The sequence below is a fragment of the Squalius cephalus genome (genome assembly GCF_949319135.1).
Source record: "Squalius cephalus genome assembly, chromosome: 11".
NCBI classification, from domain to species: Eukaryota; Metazoa; Chordata; class Actinopteri; order Cypriniformes; family Leuciscidae; genus Squalius; species Squalius cephalus.
Genome location: NC_137132.1, coordinates 23,875,902 through 23,899,332, shown reverse-complemented (window position 1 = coordinate 23,899,332; position 23,431 = coordinate 23,875,902). Strand labels below are relative to the sequence as shown.

At 37.0% G+C, this 23,431-nt stretch overlaps 2 protein-coding genes across 2 annotated transcripts; both read right to left on the bottom strand.

Annotated features, from left to right (window-relative positions):
• Positions 1–1,223: 1,223 nt before the first annotated feature.
• tnfb (tumor necrosis factor b (TNF superfamily, member 2)) lies at positions 1,224–3,575 on the bottom strand. Its single transcript, XM_079887075.1, has 4 exons — positions 3,250–3,575; positions 3,068–3,134; positions 2,622–2,681; positions 1,224–2,134 (listed from the first exon to the last, which is right to left on the bottom strand). Exons 1-4 carry the CDS (start codon positions 3,490–3,492, stop codon positions 1,707–1,709), a joined length of 798 nt encoding a protein of 265 aa, XP_079743201.1. The 5' UTR covers positions 3,493–3,575; the 3' UTR covers positions 1,224–1,706.
• A 3,122-nt stretch (positions 3,576–6,697) lies between these two features.
• lta (lymphotoxin alpha (TNF superfamily, member 1)) lies at positions 6,698–15,935 on the bottom strand. The gene is made up of 7 exons (XM_079887057.1): positions 15,844–15,935; positions 14,660–14,772; positions 14,032–14,074; positions 13,904–13,933; positions 13,645–13,692; positions 10,032–11,276; positions 6,698–6,757 (listed from the first exon to the last, which is right to left on the bottom strand). Exons 2-6 carry the CDS (start codon positions 14,762–14,764, stop codon positions 10,909–10,911), a joined length of 594 nt encoding a protein of 197 aa, XP_079743183.1. The 5' UTR covers positions 14,765–14,772; positions 15,844–15,935; the 3' UTR covers positions 6,698–6,757; positions 10,032–10,908.
• Positions 15,936–23,431: the final 7,496 nt, after the last annotated feature.

The window sequence follows — 23,431 nt, the reverse complement described above, 5'->3', positions numbered from 1 at the left end:
TCAGACCTCTTCTCATTGAGACGTGGTCTGGGAACCACATGTTCATTTTCTCGTATTTGAAGCGTGGTTTACGAATGCCCAGAGCCGTTTATTGGGCGCTACGAATGTCTATCAAATGCGCCTGCACGTAGCTCATAGCCAATCGTTTCAATTATACCAGATCACGTATGTAGAGCGACAGAAATTCGACGAGGAAGAAGATGAAATAAACTTGCGTTCTAAACTACTTAGAACACTATCTAAGGCTGCATCGAAAGGTAACTTAGCGTCTGCTGCCATGTTGGATCCATAGATATAAACAAACTGCTTCGGTGTGTCGCATAGACGTCGTCATCGTCTTGCTGCTCCCTCCCCGTTCTGTGATTGGTTCCCTTTTTGAGGGGAAAATCTGGTTCATGGTGTCCAGGCTGCCTAGCAGCGTGAATAAAATAGCGCTGCGCGCAAGGAAGCATGGGGAAACCCAGGCTAAAAAACTCCGGTTATAAAAATACCCGTTGAAAAAGTGGAAAAGCATAATAGGATCCTTTTAAAATGGTGCGTGCAAACACGATCAGTGTAAACTTTTCCTTCGTCGATGCAGAGACCAGAAGACGTTGGGATACCCATACCTTCACATGATCATAGCTTAACTTGGGACAATGATACTGTTCAGGAGCTGCATAAAGACAAAAGGTTAATGACAGACACCAGGGTTGCTTGACTTAATCTTCTTTGAATCTCATCATCTATGCCTCAAAATGAAAAGCACAGTGTACAGAACTTTCTCAGTTTATATACTATTGTATTGGAACCTAGATGTAACATTTTAGAAATGTATAATACAACACTAGTTACTTTAGCTGTAAAGGGCAACAAACCTATTTCATTTGGATTTTAAATAGTAGTTTTGGGTGTTTTGGAAAGCACTCCCTGGAATTCACAGGGACATTGTTGCTTTAAAGTTGTGAGATCTCCTCCCTTCACGAGAGTAACGCAGTGATGCAATCCTGTTAATTCCGTGCTCTGGGCTTTTGTTCTAATCACACCTGGGAGAAAATCAGCAAACGTTTGTGAGGGAAAGAAGCAGTGACCTCATTTTTGACAAACAAAAGGAAGTCAGACTTTAGGAAGATAAAGAACCACAAGTCATGTACTGGAATCCAAAAATTCCCCATTGTGTTCATATGACCTGTCACAAGCTGCTTCTTCTTTTTGAGTGCTGTTAGGAACGAGACAAGTGTATTGCAGTAATACTTCTTGTTTATTCACTGTTAGAATCACAGATGCGTGTCAACAAACAATCTCAATACATTAATTTTCCAAATAATAGCATATAAAATCATTAATAAATAGATAAATAGGACAATAAAATACATTAAACACACTCAAAAGTTATAAATAATTATATATAGCACAAAAAACATTGTTCCTTACAATTTCTACAACGAAATAAGTAAGATAATAAACATCATGATATTAGCTTAAAATAAGTTTACGAGGTGTAGTGCCCTTGTTATATTGCTCATGACTGAGTACATAGTATTCAGTGCATGGCTCTCACTGCATCTAGTGTGTTTTAGAACCAAAACGTTACGTCATGATGCAATAAGGACTTTCAGAATTAGTCAAACTACTTAAAAACAAATGCCCTGAGAACATACTTTCAGAGTTTTAACATAAAACACTTGTCTTTGTACCAGTATCACTTGACTCATGTGGCTAATAAATCACAATGCAAACACTCCAAAGAAGGTTTTGGCATATTCTTCCTCAACGTCCGCCACACGGGTGGTTTTGGTTGACAACGTATCGCCCTCCATAAGCTGGAAGACGGCACCGAGGTAGATGGTGCTGTAGACGGTCTTCCCGTCCTCGTTTGACTGGCAGACGGAGTGGGCTGAGTTCTGCAGGGGCATCTCTTTGCCCACTGCGTCCGTATAACGCAAGATGCTGTGGCTGAGGAAGGTCAGAGGTGCATTATCTTCGTCCATGTTGCACTTAATGGCATAGGACACCTGGCTGTACACAAAGTAAAGGCCATCGGCAGGGATGTGAATCTTGTTGTCGTTCAGCTGAAGGCCGCCCTGTTCAAACGACTGATCCACCCCGCTAACCCATTTCAGTACATCCGACTCTCCGTCGCGATAACGCTCACCTGGGAATGGAGAAGATAAATGTGTGAGAAGGTGGCACTTAGAATGCATCAAAATGGTAAAAACAGCATTCAAATGCTTTCCTATGAGATCTAACTGTGTTTAATATATAATCTTAAAACTTGAGAAGGTAGTAGTGAAGTGGGCCTGTTTCAGGTTTCTTGGGTGTTTGGGTTAATGATTGAGGTCTATCTTTAGTAGAGCATGCAATAAAGTATGGGAAAGGGAGTGTCCCCACCTCTTGCCGCCCACTGCACATTAAATATGTGTGAGGAAGCTTTATACTACTACATTTAGATTACTTCCCACTACACTAGGAAATCCACATTAGCTAATATTTGATAAAACATTCAGTCTTGTTGCCACTGGCAGTATCTGATAAGATGATCTTGACTAAGAATACTCAGCTCATTCTCTTGAAATGAGATGACCCATGACGTATATGACACCGGAGCACAGAGAAAGTCAAAGACACAGTTTGAGACTCACCATGTAAATGAATGGCTGCCTTTGTGTTCTCGGAGATCTGCTTTAGCATTATTCCTTGCTCTGTGGAAAAGAGGATTGGTGTGAGTTTCACAGTCTTGAGTCTTACAACAGAAGTCAATTAATGTGTAAAATAATTTAGCATAACCAGAAAAGCAAAACATTTGAGTTTGATGTAAAAAGAACAACATTTAATTGCAAAACTGTTTTTACATTCTGGCAAATAGGTGGGTAATTTGTATAAATTCATACAATTTAATTTGTATGTTTTTGTACAATCTGCTTTCGCCCCTCTGACAGTAAGGTTTAGGGATTATGAGTATGTGATTTCACATCGTACAAATTCATACAAAATCGCCACCTCGTAAAATAGTTACGCTCAGGATGAAAAAGACAGATTTAGCTTTTAAAAGTGCAAACAGAGATGGAATGCTAGGAATGTTGTTTACCTGATGTGGTCGTGCTGATTTGTTTTTCTGGAAAGATTTGAAGTTGTTCTTTGGTTTGGTTTGATTTCTGTGAAAGACACGGCAAATGTTGCTTATTAATGACTCGTTTGAAATGAGAAATTAGGTCACACTGTTATGTACTTGAATAATGACTATCGTCCCACACTGAAGTTTCATCTTACCGTCGTATGCCAGGCGAAGAAAAGAGCAGCGGTGGCGCAGAAGCCGATAAAAGCGATTGCGGCGACTGTCTTCCATATCCAGCTTCTGGAGGACTTCACTGGTACAGGTGCCACCGTTGTCTGATAAACTCCCCCTACGCTGGCTTCCAGATCTATTGTTGTTTCGTATTTCACCATGCTGTTAGTTCTCCGAGATCTGTTCCTTTTTGTGTGAGTTTTTGAAATGAAGTTACCTGCTTGCATCCGACTTTATATACACTAAATGGGAAACTCCAGTGATGTCAGTGTGCAACCAGCTTGAGGAACAGAGGTTGGTTTGAAAAGGGAAAGAACACCCTCCCTCTGCTCTCAAACACCGACGTTCCACCCACACACTAACCTCGAAATGCAGCACTGACACACACCCTCACACTCAGCATGCTACATAGTGAGAAATATTACGTCCGGTTAACACTTTCAACAAATTATTATAATTACATTAAAATTCTGCTTTTGTTCATTGTTTTGTTCACTTTATAAGTTTAATTAATCTTTTATTGCACTTATATTACGCTTAACAGACCATTAGTTAACTTAATGTAGCCTACTTTTTTAATTAGAAGCAACATGTAATTTTGATATATATATTTTTTTCATATATGGATTCATAATTAAATTATCATGAATTACTGATCTGTTAAGCAATATATGATGTTCATTAATGGCTTTTTAAAGAAAGGTAAGCATTTCTGATTGTTTAACATTTTATTAATGTACATACAGGATTTGATTAGTAAATAAGCAATTTCATAATCCCTTCTCTGACCTCACAATGAAAGCTGACAAACCAGATCCATGTGATTAATGTCAATATGCCACAGGCGCTTTCAGTTTCAGCCTGGTGTTGTAATAAGAGCCTGTCCAACACGGCCAACAACACACAGATGACTTAGTTCCTATTGGGAGATTCCAACCCTGAAAATCTTCTGGCCTTTACAGTCTTGTTTTTGATTTCTCTCTCCTTTTCATTCTCTTTATCTCATGCTCACTTTCTGTGCCAAAAACAGGATGGTTACTGAAGCAGAAGTCTATTGATAAATTTCTTTGTTAATTTAGCAGTTAAAAAAGCTGATGCAAGACAGTCCTAATAAACATGAGCCATTTCGCAATATAGCCTACATATTGTGCAGGCTCTGAGCTCTAATCTTTTGTTTGTGGTTTCTTAAAAACCCCATGAAACATAATGTGCTACTATTTGTATTCTTCATTTTTTCTTAACATGCCACAACATTCCCCAAAAGAAAAAGGAAACACTACTGATTAAATTAGCAGTTGCCAGAAAATGCCAGCGGCATCTTAAAAATAACCTCACAGCTGAAGTAAAAATCCTGATAATTGTGCGCCAAATGTAAATTTGGGATTTCTGGTGCAGCTGGAAAGAACTTTGCATGGGATAATGGGTAGACAAGGCCTTAGTTGGAGTCTGAAAAATTGAGTTTAGAGCACATGAATCACCAAATTAAGTCATATTTACAAGTGGGGAACTCTGAATTCTAAGCTAATGATACATGTGATGTGAAGGGGGTGTTGATTTAAAGCATGGCGAAAACAATGATCTATCATAGGCCAACAATAGGCTATCTATAATTCAATTTACCTTTATTTGTATAGCGCTTTTCACAATTCATAGCTATCGTTTCAAAGCAGCTTTATGGAAAATACATGCGTCTACATTACAATGTGATCTGTTATCAGAGGTGAGTGGTGACTTTGTCCAAGTAATGGATTTCATGTACTTAGGCCTATACAAATCAAAGATAGCAGTGTATTAATTAACGACAGAAACAATGAGCTCATTGAAGTAATTACAAGTTGGGAACAGTGGTTACAATATATGGAAAATATAGATAAGTGAGCGAAAAGCAAGTATGTAGCGAAATGGTGTAAAGAAGTTTTCGTTTAGGCTACTTCAGCCTATATCCGTTTTTTTTTTTTTTTTTTTTTTTTTTTTTGCTGACAACCGAGTTGTCATTAAACTTTCAGGCTATGTTAAAAAATTCGGGATTGACAACAATATTTTATGACATTATGTGACTCTCAAGCCAGTGCTCACAAACAACTTAGTATTCGAATCGCAAATTCGATGTCGACGTAATTTTTCTTCTCGTGCTAGTCTGAAAATCACCTGGCTGTAACCATATTGATAGTGACTAAAGTAAAAATCAAAGATGTCGACCTCCTAATACAGAAAAGTCTCACATTTGACAAGAAAAGAACGCGATCGCGGCGCGAGCTCACCCATAAATCGACAGTGACTTTTATAGCCTGCCTGAGTGTAACGGACACATCACAAAACAAAGTGGACAACATGACTGGATCTAAAAACTCATATGTCCGACTAGGGTTACCGAGACATACATCAAAACAAGCGACAGATAACTAGTTGCCCGGTACAGATCCGTTGCACACCGTCCATCACAATGTATTCACAGTGAGTGATGATTCAGAAATGTAGGCTAAATTTGATACTTAGGCCTACATTAACATGATAAAAAAAAAAAAAAAAAAAAAAAAAAAAACATATCTATGGATAATCAGGTAACCTAGGTTGCTTTGTCACGTAAATGTTGAAATATTATCAATAGCCTATACATTTTATTTGTAATTAAAAATCATTAAAGATTCCACAGCAAAAGCTGTTTTTAAATTTTTGAATTAAACTAAGAGGCTTAGCCTACTTCTAAAGTATGGATCAGATGACAAAGGGCATGTAGATTGTGTACAACAGGTTTTTAAACAAACTTTTTAATGATGTTGATATTAGTGTGAACGAATATTTTGAAATGAAAAGTTGAAAATATGACCTCTATTAATCAACATTAATTTTATTAATAATGTGCTAAACGAGACATCGTATCTCTTTATATTTATTATGGATCAGTGGTTTTAATTCATTATTTTGCATGCCTGCAACATACAACAGGGGCCTATAGTGTATTAATGTGGTTTATGCTGTCTTGCTGTCTCAAATTATCTGTGCATCAGTGCTATTATAGTCCTATCGCATACCCTTTCCTCTAATCACTGAGAAAGGAAATGAAGTATAACGCCACATAGCTTCATATCACTTCATGCTTTTCCCTTTCCGCAAAAGCTTCAGTCAAACACTAAAGAAAGTGTGTTAACTCATTCCTCTCTTACTCATAGTTTCTTATTTATTTGTTCAGTGTGAGTCATCCTATTAAAGCTGCTCAATGTTATGAAATTATTGCTACGTAAATAACCTGCATATACATGAACTACAGGGAGGATTACTGCCATGATTGCACCATGTGGCTCACGCACTGCTCCATGTAGTAATTCCTCATTCTGTTGTTGCCTAATTAAGAAAATGTAATGGAAACTGTTTGCACATTACTGTATGTCCTCCTCACTTTCGTTCAGGATCTGACTCTTGGGCCTTGTTTGTGGTTTCTGCTGTAATGGTGCATTGCGTGTCAACATGAAGTGTTCAGGTCCTGTTCCGTAGCTGTAGGGGCGACATGACATTTACGTGCGGTGATTTTGTCTATATGTAGGCACTGAAAGTTTGTCCCTGCATAAATGTAAAATACCTTTAACATTTTTATTTAGCATCCATGTTCAATGATAGCAACAACCCTTCTGGAGTTTTCTGATATAAACAAATTGTTATGTAAATGACATCAGGGAGTGGAGAAATGACAACTAGTTATATTTAGGAGTTTAGCAGCTTTGACTGTAAAGGAATAGTTTACTCAATAATGCAAATCTGTCAGCATTGACTCTATCTTAACATATTTGACGTTCTTTATGTCTTTCATGGACTAGGCCTATATAAGGAGATGATGGATGAATCTTCACACTGTTCTGAATGGTCATGAAAAATGACTTAAAAGCACCGGAAATGACTCTATACAACTTGTGCGCTATATTCAATGTTGTAATCTTGTAAAGAAAGAAAGAAAGTTGTCATTATTTCTTCACACTCATGTCATTCCAAACCCTAAGTAGCTCATTCATCTTCAAAAATAAATAAAGATAGTTTTCGGTTCCTACGTTGAAGGTTAATTTCACCTAAACTTTAAAGCTTTAAAAAGATCGAAAAGACACCTAATCAATACACAGGTTATGACAACATGTGTTTTTACATTGCTTTAACTCATCAAAAGAAGTTTGAGAACAAGAACTTTTTTTAAAGGCTAAGTTATACAAGATTGAACTCATTTTTTTAAAAAGTCAGTTTAAGTAATTTAAGTTGAAATGACATACTTAAAAATTTAAGGCAGCAACTTTTTTTTTACAGTGTACTCTTTGTGAGAAGATTTATTTTTTATCTTTTAAAACAAAAATACATGCGGCTGTGTAAATCCTGGATTTGCTCTAAAATGTTCGAAGTCATCATACAAGCATAGATTCACATTCACTGTAATTCTGTGACCATAGCTCTCTGTTGAAACCTTTAGAAAGCACCACATTCAGAGAGCACCTGTGATGTAACATCAAAGGGCAGAACTTTGAGAGGGGGAAGTGTGGGAAAGCCCCTTTATTTTAGGTCAGATTAATGTGGTTATTCAGTGGTATGTCTGGGTTGATCATTCTGTAAGGATTCCCTCCTTCCACATTTCTGGCCCCTCTCTCCATTTTCCGTTTTCTCTTTTCCCCATAATGCTCCACGGGGGAAGGGATATGTGACGTAGAGCATGCTTAGTTTCACAGCTCCCCTCTGCAAATGGGTTAACACCTTTACCACAAAGAAGAAAAGAAAAGCACCATTCTCTTTTCAAAGGATGATGCGCAGAGTAGCAGTAGTTTCTAACCTATAACTCTCCATGCCACTATTATTATCACCTGAAACCTTGCTTGTGTTGCCATGTGACACATAAACGTGCTGGATGTGCATGGGAGGAAATTTTTAGAGCGGATTTGCCGATGTATGTTATGAGTACACCAATTCAGTAACTTTAACTATGAGGTTTTGAGTCAAAAGTCCAATTACGCTATTAATGTGTGTTTTCTCTACAAGTGGTTTTGCATGTTGTTTTCAAATATTTAACCCTTTTCACATTTTGTGAAATAAGTCATCCAAAGTGAAATTCCAAAATGCGTTTAATGACCTGTATCTTTTTTTCCTTTATGGCTTGTTTGTACTGAAATTTCAAATAAATAACCCCACTCAGAGAAATATATAGGCTACTGGAGTAGCCTAAACCATGTGAAGGTATCGTATATTGTTTAATGCATGCATGAGTGCAAAAAACCACAAGCTAACAGGAAATGGTTGATGGTGCACAAACAGACATTCACAAATAAAGTTTATGCCGACAAACTGTTCTTCCAGTCCTAGGTGCTAAAGCAAGTTTTAACTTACAGGTAAAGTATGCATTTTTAATTTTTAGAAATCAAAATCTGGTTTTAATAACACAAAGTTAAATAGTCCTAACGTATAGAAAATGTGCAAGTGGCTGGTTCATCACAGGACACAAGGGAAGCATTGTTTACGAAAGTAAAGATTTGAAAAAAAAAAAAAAAAAATGCGTTGCTTGAACATTTTCAGTGATACTGAATCTGATGACTTTGGGGAGGTCAGTCTCATGAAAGAAGAACAGAAAAACCTAGCCGAAAATATAATGTTCGTTTAAAAATGGCATGATTTGCTTCCTCAAACAAGTTTCCACATCTAATAGAAAGAGAGGAAGTAGGCCTAAATAAACTAAGCCTTAAACTAGTAAACACGAGGGTCTTACAACAAAGGCTAGATAAATCTTTCTTAAATGTTGCAGTGTACGTGTGGTACAATATGAGTTGCTTTATTATAGCAAAACCATTGGTCAGAAGCATTTAAGGCTTAAAAAAAAGTTAATTAATTTGTGCAATTTGTTTTTTCCTTAAAAATAATAATATACCAAAATGAAGCACCGAACGCTGTTGTCACATGCTCTTAAAAAGGGTTAGTTCACCCAAAAATGAAAGTAGTGTAATAGCGTAGCGCGTCTGTGTTGCACGTTACCACGTAGACTCACTATTGGGCGACGCTGGTCATGTGTGTGATACGTGGTGACGTACAACACAGACGCGCTACGCTATTACACTACGTGAAAAGACCCGAGGCCCAGAGAGAAGGAAATGAAAAATGGAATAAAGTCGTTATTTTTGTTTATTTTTGCACACAAAAAGTATTCTCGTCGCTTTATAAACTTAAGATTGAGCCACTGGAGTCACTTGGACTATATTAAAAATGTCTTTAATACATTTTCTGGGCCAGCAAGTTATAGTGTCCATAAGCCTGTGGAGGAGTGATCCAGCACTCAGATTTCATCAAAAATATCTTAATTTGTGTTCCGAAGATGAACGAAGGCCTTACGGGGTTGGAACAACATGAGGGTGAGTAATTACTGACAGAATTTTCATTTTTGGGTGAACTAACCCTTTAATACATCATGCAACTCATCCTTACCTCACTGCAGTTTGTCAACCACCATATAACATGAGTGAAGACACAAAGGTGAGATGACTTTTCAGTGTGGGCAGAGGAATAAACTAAAAAAAGAGGATTTATAGATGTGGGGAATTCAGAATTGTGACTCATAGCACATGAAATTAGCTGTCAGTGTCTCTTGCGGTTACAGTTTGTCAGCGGGGATAGACTTTTGGAAATATATTCGACTTCGTACAGTAGGCTATACTCCATCAAGACTGGATACTTAAAATGTCGGAATTGTTTCAGTAGACTATAATCGAAAAACCCAAACTAGACGGCGTGCTAAATATTGATCTTGACATACCGTTCTCCCTGACCTTTACATTAAATTAGGTAGTTCTGCAAAGTGGGGAAGCTTCCTCATGCCTTCATCCTTCAAGATAAGATGTGCACGTAGGCCTATAGCTACGCAATCGAAACACAATGTTTGTATCTGCGGCGAAAGTGCAGTGGGTTTAAGTTTCAGTGGTTTGCTTTCAAAAGACCAACAGGAAGGCAACGTTCAGATGCCGTTCCTGTGATGACTGACTCCCTCATGTGGCTGTCTGTAGTAAATGGGAAGCTGGTCTAGCCTACATCAAAATGAGCCAGAAGTTATCCAAAAACTGTTGTGCTGTTGCTCACGGTTGAGTCTGAATTCAGTTCAAGCAGGGATATGTATGTTGCACTGAACAAACTTTTATTTTGAAATAGCTTACAGGTAGGACAACGGTACACAAATAAATTATTTAAAAAACCAAGTTCATTTCAAATTGTCACTTTGACTACTGTTCATCATGCATTATGTATTAAATTAACAAATTACTGGACATTTTGAAGACTATTTACAGCACTTTACTTTAAAAAAGAAATTAAATATAATTAAAATAAAATACACAAATAACCAATAAACCATTTGCAATAAATCTCAAAATATTTGAACAATTACTCTAAAATATGTCATATAATATAAAAATAAATCTTTGCGTTTTAACACATACAAAGAAGAAAATATTCCCTTTGAAACCCATAATGGGCTTGAGAACTATTCAACCATCTTTTATTATTTACTTTTGTAAATATAAATACAGATGGTTTTGATTCTTCAGGTGAAATACCTGACTTACAAACAATCAGAAACTGAATTGTGGGTCTTGTAATTCTTTAAGGAACAGGAATAGAATCTGAGAGATTTAGACTTATTATTTGTTATACAGCAAGATTTCCCAGTAAGTATGCCACGCTTCAAACGATAGGAGCAGGGACTCAAGTTGTATATCCAGGCTGATGCTCTCTCCGTTTGTCAGCTTGACCAGCCGGGTCAGTGTCAATGTTCCTGGTTCAAAGCGAATAACCTCGCTCAGTTTTCTGACTTGTGTAGCAGGACCTTTGTTTTTGAGCAAAATAACTCTCGCCTCCTGCTTCTTCGTTGGATGTTTGTCTTTGTCGAAGAAGATAACCTGGGCGTTGATATAGTAAAAACCGCTGGTTTTAATTTGGACAGTGTTGTTCTTTAAGAGGAGGGAGCTGCTCTCACATGAATCACTGCATATCCAGGTTTCATTCTTGTCTGAGGAAGAGAATGGAAATATTAGTTTGCAGTCTGAAAACCTTTCCCAATTATTAACACTTTATTCTGTGCTTTTGGGAGGAACACAATGCTTAAATTCATATAATGATTCAAAACTCCTTGAAAGACTATTTTGTGGTGGTGTATTTAATAAAACAGGAAGTTGGAAACTATCTATCTAACTAAACTATCTTTTCTAAAAAAAAAATGGTATCTTTTTTTTAACATTTCTTATGTTATTTATATATATATATATATATATATATATATATATATATATATATATATATATATATGATTCAATATACATATCACGATACTGAACTCATGATACGTTATTATTGCGATACTCCAAGACATATGGTAAAAGGTTAACAAAAATGTATTGTTGATTAAAATTCTAAATTTGATATTACATTGTGGGGGTAAATGGATAGGTGCTTGTAACCCAATGCACAGGATAAAATATATAAATATACACAGGTATATCATGATTCTGAAGCTGAAAATACAGAATTATTTTAGACGAATATGCCTTATTTCACTGACTAGTTATATTTAAAATAATGTAGGCCACTTTTTACTGGTAACATCAGACATTTGGCATTATCAGGACCCACAAATATTCCCCCATTGCATTATTATACATTATATTCAACATTATATATAGTAGTTTTATGTAGTACTGACGTTAAAATTCTGAAAACTAGAATTTTTTCCTCACACAGAAATTTTATTTTGGATGAACTATAATCAAAACATATTGTCACTATCCACGATATATATTGTTGCATTTTTTATTGCGATATATTGTGACACAATATATTGTTACACCCCTAATATATATATATTAGGGCTGTCAAACGATTAATCGCGATTAATCGCACCCAAAATAAAAGTTTGTTTTTACATAATATATGTGTGTGTACGGAGTATAATTATTTTCTATATATAAATACACACACATGCATATATATTTAAGAAAAATTTGTTATTTATATATAAAATATTTATATATAATATAAATTATATATAATATAAATATATATACACAGTATATACATGCAAATATTTCTTAAATATATACATGCATGTGTGTGTATTTATATATAGAAAATAATTATACACCGTACACACACATATATTATGTAAAAACAAACTTTTATTTTGGATGCGATTAATCGCGATTATCGTTTGACAGCCCTAATATATATATATATATATATATATACAGCGCTTGACTGTGGCGAGTGGTTTTCCTAAGTTACTAGCCACTCAGCATTTTCACTGGTCACAATTTTAACATTGATACCATGGGGAAAAACTGCTACATAGATATTTTTAATATTATCTCATAATTTGGCAGCAGGTATATTGCTGTCACTTTAAGACCCAATGCACGGATCCATTATACTAATACACATACGTTTTCTGTCTCAACTGTTACTTTCACTTAAAACATAACTGACTGTGTTGAATGAATACTCGTCAAGACTACATTATTACATTATTTTGCATGTATTTTACTGTTAAAGCGCAATAAGCAGCAAAAAATAACTCAATGTAGTTACATTATAATGCTCTTCACGCTCTTATTCATGCAAATTTTATTTTAAAAATATAAAAAGTTGCTACCAGGCTCATTACTATTAAATTCTAACACAAATACATTGAAGAGTATAATTTAATTAATTTAATTGCTCTTATCATTTTCTTGTGTAAATGTTCCATTTGTGGGGGTCGGAGCTGCCGTTCATCCCACATATATGTGAAAACACACTTCACACAGGACGTGAAGTGAGGTCAGGGAAGGAGAGCCTTTTAAAGGAACGTTTCGACCTCCTTCCTCGTACATAGAGCCGTGCACATTTAGACTACTTAAATTTCCACTGATTCACAACGCCTCTGCGATAAACATTCAGCGTCACCTCAGAAGTGTCATTGTGGTGACTGAATCTGGTTCAGCGAGGCAACAGTCACACGAATGAGATGAGAGTGCTTAAAAAAAAAGGTACGACCTCCTACTCGAATGGTGTGAAGGTGAACTTCCAGATGACCTCAAGTTCCCTCACAGAAAACGACAAGTTTATTTATGAGCTTATTTACAGGTGTGATGCGTAGTTGAATGTGGTAACTTGACTTAAATCACTTTTAGGCCACAAAAGATTCTTTAAAAGCAGAGAACCACATGTCCAACTTCCTCAATGCAGCAGAGAAACCAAGAGACATAGTGACAAAACCAAAAGTCCCACTATCTCTTGTTTTCATGATACAGAGAGAAGCGAGAGATGCAGAAAAAGTGCAAAAGGGGGAAACGGGAAAGAGAAAAAGTGTGAAGAGGTCCACAGGAAGAAAGATGTTCTCTTACCTCTGATGAGACTGATATGGTCGTTAAAAGACGGAACGTAACGGGATCCTGAAAGTGCAACTTGATTATTTTCACTTTACAAATAAAAAAACTCAAACTATTATTTAAAGAGATACAAATTTCCCCAAATAGGAATATTTCCCAGAATGAAAGATAGCTTTAAAAAAAAAACCTTAAGACTATTGACAGACTTTTCAGACTTTTCTTTTCACATTGGCAAGGCTATCACTGTTCACAATAAAAGTTTCTCATTTCTCACCTCTCTGTTGGTCATGTTTGGTGTTGTTTTCTGTAAAAGAATATTAGATTGTTACTTTCATGACGAAGGTGTGCAATTTTCCTTTGAATAAAATGTACTTGTGGAGGAAAACAGATTAATAAGCAAACCTGTTGAATTGGGCTCTTCATCTCCTGTCTTTTTTGTTCCAGACTAAATAAAAAATAAAATATAAAAATGTTAATCTCAAAATTACAATCCAACCTCTCATGAAAATGTAACTATTTTACGTGGTGGCTATTTTTTATGAATTCGTACAGTGTGAATTGTTCGAAAACGTAAGATTTTTCGAAAAAAGTAAGCATAAAGGTCCACCCCTAAACCAGACCACTACTGGGACGTAAGCAGATCGTACAAAAAAAAACGAATTAGATTCTAGGAATTTGATAAGAATTAGCCAGCAATTCATCAAAACGTAAAATTGTTACAAATTGCCATGAGACTGTGTTGGAAAATGAACAAACAACTGAGAAGTATCAGATACTATTGCAGTAAAACTTAAGTGTGCCATTTTTTGTTATACAATACTGTACTATAATAACGTGACTTTCAAAACTTTGTTCTGTTCATTTGAGCAGCCCAACCAATAACATTTGCTCAACCTATAGCATAAGGCTGGGGTCGGACCATTGGATATACCAATGCCAGACAGGATAATATGCTTGAAAACAGGCTACACTAAAGTTTTTCTACATGACAAGAGGCAGTGTGGTTTGAGGCAATCACAGGTCACTTTACCTTTTCGCTTATTCCAAGATATACTGTCATTATCAAAAGAGCTGAAGACATCAGGCAGCACCAGCCAACCAAGAGGCGGAACCTGGGGTTATTCGAGCCAGTCATCTCTGTGACTATAGCAGAGCCCAAGAAAAAGGAATCAAATGAATCAGTGAAACCAAAGATATATTCACAGTGAATCAATTAGGAGAAACCTGATGCGTCACCTAAATGCATGGACTTGATCTATGTACAGCTTAAGAAAGCACAACATCATGTGGTGAGTAAATCTATTTAAACCTGCAGGGATTGTACAGTATATTTGCATACAAACCTATTCATGTTTTTACTTACAGGCCTCAGACCATCTAATCTCCCTCCACACCGGCTTCTAGTTTTGCATGTATGTCTGTCTAAAAGAGCAGTGGTTTGTCTCTAAGGTGAATTCCCATGTTACCCACAAAGATACCCAGTCCTCATACCCAGGTGGGTTGAACATAACCCACCGAGTGTTCAGAAGTTTGAAGTTGGACTTTTTTTTCTGTATACATTGAATTGAACACATTATCTTCCAAAGGAAATGTTTTACTACTGATGTGACATTTCGATTTGGTGCCAGAATCGATTAGTTCTTGCAAGGAAAGTCATTGTGTGTTTGCTGTCAATGTGTGAGTTTCTAAAGAGTTTTCCAAAGAGTTTCCCATTATTGTTCCCCTCAGCTTTCTTAGAACCAATCAGCAATACAAAATGAACCTTCATTTACCCAACTGACCTAATCAGTCTAGTCTAAAAATAGTGTCATACTGTGTAATAAATCTATTTTTAAAAGGAGACTCCTTGAAGCCTGTAGATGGCCAATGTGTTCAAGAATATAACCAAATATTTAGGCTTAGGAGGATAAAAAGTAACATTTTAAGAATTGGTAATTGGAAATTACATATTGATCAACTTCTAAACTGAATGATATGGTTTACACATCCCCCTATGGTGGTTATAGCCCTAAATGTGTTGTTAAACTCTATAAAGATAGACTATGTAGATTTGTCACTGACCTATGGCTAAATTCAAAGCCCCAATGGAAATTAATTGTTCAATTAAAATATGCTGTAAGGAATATATACAATGACACTCAAATGGCAATATTCACTAAGAAATACCATACCAATACCAATGCATGAGATTATGAGAGAGATTGCTTCACTCACCTTAGTGTGTGCTGTAGTGTGAAATGTGGCTGTGAGATTGAATGAGCATCTCATCTAGACATGGTCTCTCCCACAGGGTTTCCCCTTTTTTTATGCTCTCATGTTTAAGCCCTGGACCTTTCTCTCTCTCTCTCTCTCTCTCTCTCTTCCTCTGTTTCTTTCGGTAGCTGTTGTGGTTGGAAACATAAGAGAAGGTGGATGGTCAGAACCTCACAACTAGACAGAAATTAAGTATGAAGTTGCTAAAAGTGATTGGTTATATACATCGGCTTCAGTGAAAATAAATCAGATAAACTTTTTTAATTTCTGCCCATTTGTCTTAACAGGCGCAGAGATTTCAGCGGCAACACAACAGAGATGAAATAATGATAACTGACATGTGGCTGCCCATTTATTCAAATACACGTCAGTCCTAAAACACTTTCTCTTCAGCTCTACCAGACTTCTGAAAAAGAGGAAAAGGCGGTTTGCCTAAGGCGATATTAGGGGTTATGATGTGTATGCATGATTGTGGTTTTTCATCCGGGGGAGGAGGGGGGGGGGGGGGGGGGGGGGGGGGGTGTGGCTACCATGTTTATACTGAAGTTGTTGTTTTTTTCACCTAGATCCACTGCATTTCTTCTTTTCTTCTCTTGGATGTGTTGGGACATCCCCCATTCAGATGCTTGTACTTTCCTATGAAGACACACATACCACACACTCCCACACAACAGCCCACACAAAGACAAACACACTTGTACGGTCACTGTCTCTCTAATGTGAATAGTGAAGTGAACAACCCTGGTGTAACATCAACATATAAACATACCGCATTCCTAGAATATTTGTGAAGGAATTCTTCAGATAATATCAACATAAAGTAGAAAAATAGCAATGCCTCTAATAGGATGAGCCATATTTGATGCAGTAGTACCGATTCCCTCATGTAACGATTCAGTACAGATCACGATACCGAACTCACGATACGATATTATTGCAATACTCCAAGACATATGATAAAAGGTTAACAAAACATGTACTGTTGATTAAAATGCTATATTTGATATTACATTGTGGGTGTAAATGATTTGGACGAAGCTGAAAATACAGAATTATTTCAGACAAAAATGCTTGCACTCTGTCACTGACTAGATATATTTAAAATAATGTAGGCCACTTTTTACTGGTAACATCAGACATTTGGCATTATCATGACCCACAAATATTCCCCCATTGCATTATTATACATTATATTCAACATTATATAGTAGTTTAATGTAGTACTGACACCAAGACTCTGATAACTTTTTTTTCTCACAAAGTAATTTTTATTTTGGGTGAACTATAGCCTACACAAAACAGATTGTCACCATCCACGATGCAAATTGTTGCATTTTTTGCATTACGAAATATTGTTACACCTCTAGAAGTAAAGAAACTATGCCTTCTACAGAAAAACATTGTATTTTATTGCTATATTGCCACACTTCATAGCCTAATTCTTCACAACAACCGTTAATCCCAAGAAAGATAACTATGATGAAAACTACATTGGCGTCCTCACCAAGGAGGGACGATAACATTGTGTTCATTAAGTGCAAGCTTTAAATGCTCAAGCTCTTTAAAGTTGGGACAGTGACTGCTGTCAATCTTTTTATCATTCATCAGCTGAAAAAAAAACATTGTTCTGAAAGTGATTCCAACGATTATCGATCACACCATTAAGGGACTTTTACATGAGTGGTGTGTGGTGGTGTTTATAAATGAGGAGGCAAAGTCCTCACTTTTTTATGTATCAAATGTAAATGTATGTCCCTGTTACACTTAATTTTCTTGGTTAAATAAACATTTCATAAAAAGAGAGACCAAATACAACTCTATTTTGTATTTTTACACTTTATTAAAACCAACTATACATTTAATCAAGTTAGTATTTGTACGCATTTTTACATTTATTCCAAAATAATAACTAAAGGCTGTAACAATTTAAACAATATATATTATTTGTGAACTAATGTTCAGCTTTTCTTTTTAATAGTCAACTTATTTTCAGCGGTCATCAAGCTGAAAATCAAGCACTGTTGACAGACACAGACATGAAGATGTACCTTTAATTTCCCCAAGCTGATTGCTCACTAAAAACCACCACAGTTATCATGTTTCATGTTTTCAAGTTTGATTTTGATGTGACATAAAGCAGTGATATCTAAGTGGCTGAGTTGTTTACTTACTTTTTTATTAGTCTACCCATTAAAGGGTTAGTTCACCCAAAAATTTTAATTCTGTCAGTAATTACTAGTAATTACAGTAATTACCCTCATGTCTTCTGGGTTGTACGTCAGAACGTAGGCTCACTATTGGCCGACGCTGGTCATGTGTGTGATGCGTGTGATGCTGGCCAATAGTGAGCCTACGTTCTGACGTACAACCCAGAAGCGTTGCACTGTTACACTGCGTGAACTTACTCAGAGCCCCACACAGAAGAAAATGAATAGATAAATGAAGTCGTTATTTTTGCGCACAAAATGTATTCTCGTCACAAAAAGTATTCTCGTCACTTGATAAACTTAAGGTTGAGCTATTTTAACGATGTCTTTACTAACTTTTCTGGGATGGCAGATATCGATTACATAGAAGGCTATAGGAGTGAGCCAGCTCTCAGATTTCATCAAAAATGTCTTAATTTGTGTTCCGAAGAGGAATATGAACAACCATTTCAATTACTGTAGGCTACTGAAATTGTAGCACAACTATACACGTGTCAAGGCATTTAGTACAGATACGATAGAGAAAAGTTTGAAAGTGTAACCACCATTCCTTTTCTAATTAATGAAGGTGGGGACTCAAATCTTAATGAGGGAAACTTAAGCAGATCTTTGCTGGAGATAAGATCAGATGCTGAGATATAAATAGAAGGTCAATAACAGTTTGTAGGCGGACACTCTTCAGTGGGAAACTCTCATTCGTGCTCTTGGTACTTTTTTCAGGTCAGTCTTCTTAGCTTGTTTTGCGAGAGTCTCTCTGTTTTCATTTGTAGGGGAGGGGGAAAAGACACATTTAGATGTGTGTGTTTAGAACAGGTGAAGGAATCGAAAGAGAGAAGAAGAGAGAGAGAAAGGAGGAGAGATTAAGATCAGATTTTGGGAGAATATGAGGCACATTCTCTTCAGTATTCCATTTGAGATACTGGTTTGGTGACATTATTTATGAGGTTAGCCACAATGATTATGAAATGCCCTGTGCTTTCCCCACCGTTGTATTTTGCAGCTGGTACAAACAGATTTTCTATAGTGTCAAACAAGATAAAACTGTGGATATGAAAGTAAACTGTCCAGTTGACTATAGTTGACTGCTGTTGCCTACAGTATATAGACAGGTATTCATTTTAAAACACTATAGGCATCATACCCTTGCCGACTTGCGGAAAAACTGCGCTAAATGACTGAGGATTACACAAATAAAGACTGAAAGTCTTTATGACCACTACAAACTCACACAGAAAAATGCACCTCATTCCTAGGTGACGCGTGACAAATGAAAACAATGTGTTCTAAAATTGGCTCAAAATATTAAACTTGTTTTATATTCTCCGACTGGACGAAATCATAGCCTGAAGCTAACAGAGTCTGTGCCCATTACATACATGCAATTTTCTGCGAAAGCACTCAACTCGGATTGCCAAAAATCTAAAGATTGGCTTTGACTTTCAGAAAATCATCCAGACTGCAAATCAGGGACAAAATTTTAATAAGGTGCTGAAAAGGAACCCCTAAAGTGACTGATTTGTTGCTTTCCACATAGCAATCATTTCCACAGACGGCAAATTACTGTTCTGTGATCTCACAATTAATTACAATACAGTTTGACTATAGTCATGTTTCTAAGCTAACAAAACACAAAAGAATGTATTTATATAACAGGTCAAAACCTATAAATATCAAGGAATTGTACAATGTCCCAAGCCTGGAAAAGGCTTTCCTGGGACAGGTGTTCTAACAAAATCGCAAAGGTCATGGAAAAAGTCTATACATTTACATTTTTGTGGTTTTGGAGCTTGTGTACAGTAAAACTCTCCTGAAAGCCTTAGTCAAGACTGATTTGTGAGTAAACCATTGTTTTGAGTCACTTATTTTTAATAAATCATTCAAATCAACTCACAAATTGGTCTGACTGATTTATAAGCAAATCAGTATTGAAATTATTTCTAAAAATTCTTACCCAGTAATCAGAAATAGCTGGAAAGGTCATGGAAATTGGTTCAAATGTGTGGGAACAATTGAAATGAAAACTGGAATAATTTGCTTACTGCTCACTACACTTTCATCGTATCGATATTCAGACTCAAAGGCACCTATGTTTGTTTGTGGACTAACTAATTTACATGTTTAGGTTATATCTTTTATGGAATAAACAGCCCCTTGTATCCTATGCTTGTATCACAATTTCCAACTTTTCCAGCATCCATCTTCCTCTCAAGCTGACTTCTTTTCATAGTTGGTTTCTGTTGAGGCCATTTCAACATGGGTTACACCTTATTTTGATGGGCTCCTTTAGACTTTTTTTTACTAGAAGTACAGTTTAACCTTTGTCATCTCATATTAGAGTACTAGTTGAGTATTAGTAGACTGTTAGGGGTATAGGGTTAGGGGAATACGTTGACATGTAATTGCAAAGATACTTATATTTAAGTTAATATAATATTTGTTGGGGGACCATCACAATAAAGAGTTTGCCGATATTAAGCAGACAGTCTGCTAATACTCTAATGAGAGCTAGTTGATATGTAGGTGTAACGTTAATTAGAGTCAATAGAATGTTTAAAGGTGTCAAGGTCTGCGTGTATAAACAGCACGAAGCGCGATTCAAAATAAGTCCTTTAATGACAACATTGGACAAAGAATAATGTAGAACACAGGGTATAATGGAGCTAACAAAAGGAACTAATGAGCTAACTGATGGGCAACAGGTGACTATAATAACTAAATCAAACACACGGGAAAACTAGGGGTACGTTTACACGACAACGATATGCTTAAACTGAGAAGTTTTTCCCTTTGAGTTTACCACGTACAGACAACACCATTGTCAAAACAATCCCCCATTCACACGGATCTGCGGAAATGACTAAAAACACTGTATTCTGCTGCCAGACCATTAGATGGTGATAAAACACTATAGATTGGACACGTAACACGCACGTGTCATCGTTTTCAGAGATTTGCGTTTTTGTTGTTTACACGGAGACTGTTTTCAAAAACTTGCACTTTGAAACCCGTTCAAGAGGAAAACTTTCAGATGGGACCGAAGGTGCTGCAGGCAGAACGACGCCTGACCAAGGCAGAACCTGTGGGAGCCCGGTGAAGTCGTAAGGTTGAGGGTTTCTGGTGGAGCCGAGGGAGGAGCCAAGGCAGAGACGATGCGTCGACCGACCGCGCGCAGTGAAATGTTGGGTTCAGAGGCTGGAGACTGAGCCAGGGGATCCTCTGGACTAGGCAGAGCTGATGTGCTGATGGCCTGAAGGACTGAAGCAGAGCCACACAGTTCAGTGCAGGAGATGAAGAGGGACTGTAGGGGCTGTTAGAGGAGGTGGGAGAGGGAGACTGGAAGATTCAGGTCTGGGCGGAACCAGCGGGAAAACAGGAAGTTCAGGGCTGGATGGAACCAGCTGGGTCTGGAGAAACAGAGGAATATCCACAAACACCTCTAACAGTCCAAAAAAATGTTCCAGCAAGCATAGCAAACTTGCAGGCGGGGCTTTCCTCCCAGCCATCGAACTCCACTAACACTCCCTCAGTAGTGGGCTCTCACACCTGGTCAGACACACCTTCTGGTTCAGGATCCAGGCTGACGACTCCTTCCGTCCGGTGTTCAAGTTTGGGCTCGTCAGTTGTGGCAGGCTGAAGTCCACGGTCTGCTGTGGGCTCTTGTTCAATCTCCATCATGGTGGTGGATGTCTGATCTCTAGATGCGGAGTGGGGCTGGTGTGGTCCTCAGCCGGGCCGATGGTGAACGGTGAGTCGTTGCTCACCAGCACCCACTCCACGAATGGGGCAAAGTTTTCTCAGGGACCATCCGCTGGAATGCGTGCCTTGGACCGCTTGCTCAGGCCAGGTAGTAAAATGAAAAGAGTGAGTGGTCCTTGTAGTGCATCTAGCATGCAAAATGGAGGAAGTCCCATGTGTGTTCTTCCAGCAGAAGGTCTCCCTGCTTGAGGCAGAGAAGCTGGACGTGTTTAGGTCCAAAGGGCAAAAACGAAAATCAAAAAGGGAAAAAACACAGCAAAAATTAAACTGTATTGGTCCATTCTTCTGTCATGGTTTGTGTGTGTAAATAGCACGAAGATAAAGGAGATTCAAAATAACAGTCCTTAATGATGACACCACTCAGGAGAATAGGAAGATAGTCAAACTACACACAACATAACATGAACAAGAATGGACAGAGAACACACAGGGTATAAATACATGGAGCTAACAAAAGGAACTAATGAGCTATGGGCAACAGGTGATTATAATAACTAAATCAAACAGACAGGAAAACTAGGTCAGGGGAAACACAATGAAACATAACATAACTATGACAAAAGGGGACCATCAAAATTGAGTATTACCTCAACGTGTTCTACAACAAGTGTTTGTATATTGCTGTAGTAAATATGAATACATAATTAATAAATATGAATATATAATTAGATTTATATTATATTAAATATCAATTCTATTTTTAAAGCAGTCAGTCTCATGAAAAGACGTCATGTGCAACAAGCAGAAGCCTTACGTGTGGATTCTCATTTGTCACACTGCAGGACGATTGATGTAGATGTGGGCTGAACACAGATAATCACAGATCTACTTGCCACCGATGGTCTCTGCGATAAACTTAGCTCACAATGCTTTTGAAAAACGCCATGGACAGTGGAGATTTCTGCAGCTGCTGGTAACCTGTGGGAGTGAGAAATTGCTTCATAACTGTCACCTGACTGATTTTAGTAAAAAAAAAAAAAAAAAAAAATGCTGCAATGTTTCCACTTACAGACCCTCTGCATCTTAAAACCACTGTTTTTTCCCCCCCAGTAAATAGAGATTTACACTCATATTAAATAGGGTGAATTCAAAGTAGGTTTGAATAAACATATATATTTTTTGCAATGTAGCAAACTTCAGCTGAAACAGTGCAAGCAGACAGTCCTCATTTGTAAAACATACATATGATCAGATTTAATCCTAATTCCATGAATTTCATCCTGTTGCTACACATGAAGAAATCAAGATTTATAAAGACAGAAACTGACATGAAAATATTTTGCAGAAATGTTGCTCATCACACTGTTGGAATTGAGAATTGCAGTAAAATGTGGACGATCCAGCTGAATTTCAGTTTTTTACCCCCAGAGAGCTATGCACATTTTTATTTGATATACAATTCAAACAATTTGAAGCTTTCTTTACATCAGATGCTGCAATGATTTCTTGTGCTTTGAGAGAAGGATAATGATAAGATCACATCTAAATAAAAGTGTAAGGGTGTTCAATTATAATTATGTATTTTCCTGAAGTTATGGGGGCATGCTATAATCTCTATGGAATATGAAGTACAGCTAAACATTTTC